The sequence below is a fragment of the Spermophilus citellus genome (assembly GCF_964194105.1).
Source record: "Spermophilus citellus genome assembly, chromosome: 3".
NCBI classification, from domain to species: Eukaryota; Metazoa; Chordata; class Mammalia; order Rodentia; family Sciuridae; genus Spermophilus; species Spermophilus citellus.
In genome coordinates, this window is record NC_138184.1 from 19,154,124 (window position 1) to 19,158,960 (window position 4,837).

The following is a 4,837-nucleotide window of genomic DNA, read 5'->3' on the forward strand; positions in this document are numbered from 1 at the left end:
AATCATTTCTTCCACTTGTATTATTCTTCTCTTACCCCTCCTTTCCTCTTATATGTAATTTTGTAAAACCCTGAGGAACACCTTCCATTTCCATGCGATTTCCCTTCTCACTCCCTTTCCCTCCCACCTCTCATCCCTGTTTAATGTTAATCTTCTTCTCAAGCTCTTCGTCCCTACCCTGTCCTTGGTTACTCCCCTTATATCAAAGAAGTCATTTGGCATTTGTTTTTTAAGGATTGGCTAGCTTCACTTAGCATAATCTGCTCCAATGCCATCCATTTCCCTCCAAATTCTATGATTTTGTCATTTTTTAATGCAGAGTAATACTCCATTGTGTATAAATGCCACATTTTTTTTATCCATTCATCTATTGAAGGGCATCTAGGTTGGTTCCACAATCTTGATGTCTCTTCAAGGCCTTCTCTGATGGGCTTGAAGCCTCAGGGTCCTCCCCGACTCCTCTTTGCCATCCCACCTCCAATTCAAAATTCATACATGTTCTGCTAACTTTATACCCTAAATGCCGCACTAACCTTCTCTCCCCCCATGGGGGCGGGGCCTAATCCTTGGTGGAAGCCATTACCCTCCCACCTTACTACTGTTGGTCTTCAGGCCCTAAATGCTCACCTTTCCAGGCCATCCATTGCCATGAAATAGGTCTTCTGCCTCAAGACAGTTCAGGGAGCTCTGCTCTGCTCAAGACTCTGATAGAGCAGTGGTGTCAAGCTCCTTGTGATCCGACTCTGTCCTTCCTCCCCAGGGTCTCTCCCAACCAACCCAGTGTCTTCGTACAGCCAAGCTTTGCACACACAATCCTGCAGCCTGGAGCACAAGCTTTGCACATACAGTTCTGCAGCCTGAAGCACAGGTTTCAGCCTCTCCACCGACTGATGATCCAACTCAAATTCCTTCTCATGAAGAAGCGTTCTCATGCCAGTCATGGTGGTGCACGCCTTTAATCCCAGTGGCGTAGAAGGCTGAAGCAGGAGGATGGCAAGTTCAAAGCCAGCCTCAGCAAAAGTGAGGCGCTAGGCAACTCAGTGAGACCCTGTCTCTAAATGAGATACAAAAATAGAGCTGGCAATGTGGCTCAGTGGTCGAGTGCCCCTGGGTTCAATCCCCAGTACCCCTCCCCTAACCCCCCCCCCAAAAAAAAAGAAGCATTCTCAGCTGTTCTAGACTAGACCACGGGGTGCTCACCTGATCCTGAAAGTCTATGGAACTTTCTGGGGAAGTCACACAAGGAAGATACCATTTCTTAACTGATCACATTTTTATCTTTCCTTCTCATCACCAAAGATCTATTTTCAACACATTTACAATCTGTATGTTGCCTTGCACAAGCTAGAAACCTGAACAAAATGCTTCTTGATTTTTTTTTCCAGATACACTGAAGAATCAGCAGTTCTCTGAGGATTGCTTTTATATAGGCAACTTTTTCAGTGAAAGAAGAGTTTGCCAATAACCTAATAAAAGTGGTAGGGAGATGAGAAGGTTGCTATTTCATCAACATATTTGGATTCAGCTTAGAAAGCTGATGGGCTTAAAAGATCCAATATACTTAAAAGAGATGTCAAATAGGGGGCGAATCTTGGACTCTCTGAGACAGTAACTTCTTTTTTTAAAAGAATCACTCCCACCCACCCAGGCTGTGTATGAAAACTGAGTCACAGACACAATGCAGTCCAGGCCTTAGGCCAGCTTGAGTCCAGCTCATAAGCCAACTGAGATATCCTGCTCCCCAGTAGATCGGGTATAAACTGAGCTTACGCGCTCAGGGACTTCCTTTTGGAAGTTGGGACAGAGTTTGCAAAAGTGTTTGGCGATGTGTTTCTGAAAGAACACCGAGAGATACCTTCTGAACTTCTCCCCGACGAAGGCGTAGATGACAGGGTTGATGCAACAGTGCGTCATCCCGAGAGTCTCTGTCACCTGCATGGCTTGGTCCAGTCTGTTAGAACTATCGCAATTATTCAGGCCAAAGAATTCCTGGAAGGTGGTCAGGAGGAGGACGATGTTGTAGGGAGCCCAGAAAAGAAAGTAGACGATCATGATGGTGAAGATGAGCCTCACAGCCTTGTGTCTCTTCTCGCTCCGACATCGAAGCAGGGTTCTCAGGATCCCCGAGTAGCAGATGACCATGATGAGCAGGGGCAGCACCAGGCCTAAGGTGACCATCTTTAATGTCTGGAATTTCTTCCAGAAAAGATATTGACTGGCTGGAAAATGAAGGCTGCAGGTATGACGGGAAGCTTCTTTTTGAGATTTGGTAAAGATCATTCCTGGGAGAGAGGCAAGCACGGCCGCTACCCAGGTGATCCCACTTGTCACCAACCCGAAGGTGACTGTCCTGGCCTTGAGAGCAAACACAGCGTGGACGATAGCCAGGTATCTGTCTATTGTCAGAAGGATGATGAAGAAGATTCCAGAGAAGAAGCCTATGTAATAGACCGCTGTCAAAATCTGACACATTGCATTTCCAAAGTCCCACTGGGCAGCGGCATAGTGAGCCCAGAACGGGAGGGTAAGAAGGAAAAGCAGGTCAGAGATGGCCAAGTTGAGCAAGTAGATGTCAGTCATGCTCTTCAGCCTTTTGCAGTTGATCAGGATGAGAACTACCAGCAGGTTGCCCACGACACCAAAGATGAACACCAGAGAGTAGAGCGGGGGCAGGAGCCTGGCTGCAATTTGCCTCACGTCAATTTTAACACAGGGTTCTGACGTCTCGTAATCGATGTAAGAGCTGGGACTTGACACTTGATAATCCATCTTGTTTGATCCTGTGAATAGACAGAAAGTGAACAGGTCTTTCCTTTGATGCATAGATTTCTACATTTAACTGAACTTCCTTCTTGTTTCCAAACAATCCACTTTTCTGGAAAGGTAAGTTTTGCTGCTATCCTCCCTACTCACCAGATGGAGCTGAATTTCACAAAAGCACCATCTCATCAAGGAAAAGTTTGCTTTCTATGGCAATGTGTGGTGAATGTAGCGAGGATAGCAATTTTGAGAAACGGAATCAGGCACAGTGTAACTCACTGTTTTGTAATCTATATGGAACTGACTGCTCCCCAGAGTTATTTAACTCACAAAACCCACACACCACCAGTGAGCCAGTAAGAATCACCAGGTCCCCAGGAATATACTTGAGGCCAATCACCATGCTGAGCTTCATACCCAGTTGTTCATTTAATTCTCTGGGCAACATTATGAGGCAGGTAATATTGTTCGCATTTTGCAGACAGGACCCCTCCAAGCACAGGAAGAATGAGTAACTTGCCCAAAGCCACACAGCAAGGAAGGAACTGCACTGCAACCACTATGTCACCCAACCACCATGCTACCTTCTTGGCAAAAGAATTAAAGAACAGGACCCTCCACTGGTGACCCATTGTCAGAGTGGAAAGGGTTGATGCCCAAGTTCCCAAGAAGGTGACAGAAGCCAACACCAGTCATCAAACCAAGCTGCCATCCTAACATTTTTCTCTGGAGTTTGTGTTGGTAGTTTCTGAGTTGTCACATCTAAGAGCTGTCATACCAACACAAAGAAATGACCCAAAAGAAAGCATTTCATCTACTTCCAAAGGTGGATGTCCTCGGTTTGAGGCAGTTTGGCTTTACAACCAGCTGGCTTGGCCAGTGTGTTCAAATTCCACCACTTGAGCTGAAAAGCCTCTCTAATTAATCCTGGTTACTCATGAACTCCCTGGAACCCCACATGAGGTGGCTTAAAGAAACACCCAGAGAAATCTCACTTTAATTCTGAGCCAGAAAAGGAATCGGATCCTAAATGGAACTGACTCACTAGAAGGAAAATTTATTTGATGTTTGTAATTTGATATTAAATTGGACAATTTTTGAGGCTTCCCTTTTTTGGGGAGGTGGGGTGGGGGAGTACGGGATTTAGCTTGGGGGGGGGCACATGCTCAATGGCACCCACAGGAGTAGTTTCAGTTCTCCTTAACTCAGGAGAGTCCCTGCTGAGATTTCAACAGATTCCTCTCTCTGGAAGTCTTTCTTTTTCAGAGGTGAGGATTTACTTGTTTTAAAAGTAATATTACTCCCTCTTCAGTCTTTCATTCATAATCATGTTTTTGTATCTTTGATGCTATCTTACTCTGGCCCTTGTCCTACATCCCAATTCTTTCCTTCTATTAAAGATCATATTTTAAGATAGTTCTCTGGGCACCTGGTGCTGCCAGATGTCTTCTCTGTGTTTCCTGTAAAGGTTTTACTCATCACAGAAGCTGAGCTAAGAGACCAAGAGGCTGAGAGATGACTTACCAGAGTTTCTTGTAGGGGGAAACGGATGTCTCAGCTCCTCTGGCTAACTGAGCTGTGCAAATTGAGTATACAGCCAGTTTAGAAGTAGGAAATGCACAGTTTCTCTTAAAGGGGGGCGGAGATTAATGAATAAGTGTATTGCAGGGGAAAAGAAGCAGAGAACAGTTCTTCTTCTTCTTTTTTTTTTTTCCTTCTAAGTTTTATTTCAAATAGACTACAGAAAAGAGCTCTGGCTTTATTTATTCGCCAGCTTCTCCCATTCCATGATTTATTTCACTTTTGTCCTCTGCTCATCCCACTACACAGAGTCTGTTAGGAACCAGAAAGAATTAGGGATATTAGAGCTAGAGGTAGACATAGCCATCTAATCAAAAGCCCATTGTTTGAATAAAAGAAATTGGTGTTCAAGAAGCAAATGATTTACAGAAGACCACAGGGCCTTGCTGTGGTAAGGCTGAATGGATGAGAAAGCCGGACTCTTTTAATAGTTGCTCCCGATTAAAGCCAACTTTATATATATATTTCAAAGGGGAACCCTACTTTTTTACATGTG

General features: G+C 44.7%; 1 protein-coding gene across 1 annotated transcript; it reads right to left on the reverse strand.

Moving 5' to 3' along the window:
* Nucleotides 1–1,171: 1,171 nt before the first annotated feature.
* On the reverse strand, nt 1,172–4,367 carry LOC308643549 (C-C chemokine receptor type 5). The gene is made up of 2 exons (XM_081283378.1): nt 4,285–4,367; nt 1,172–2,780 (listed from the first exon to the last, which is right to left on the reverse strand). The coding sequence occupies exon 2, from the start codon at nt 2,767–2,769 to the stop codon at nt 1,714–1,716; it is 1,056 nt and encodes a 351-aa protein (XP_081139504.1). The 5' UTR covers nt 2,770–2,780; nt 4,285–4,367; the 3' UTR covers nt 1,172–1,713.
* Between the last annotated feature and the right edge of the window lie 470 nt (nt 4,368–4,837).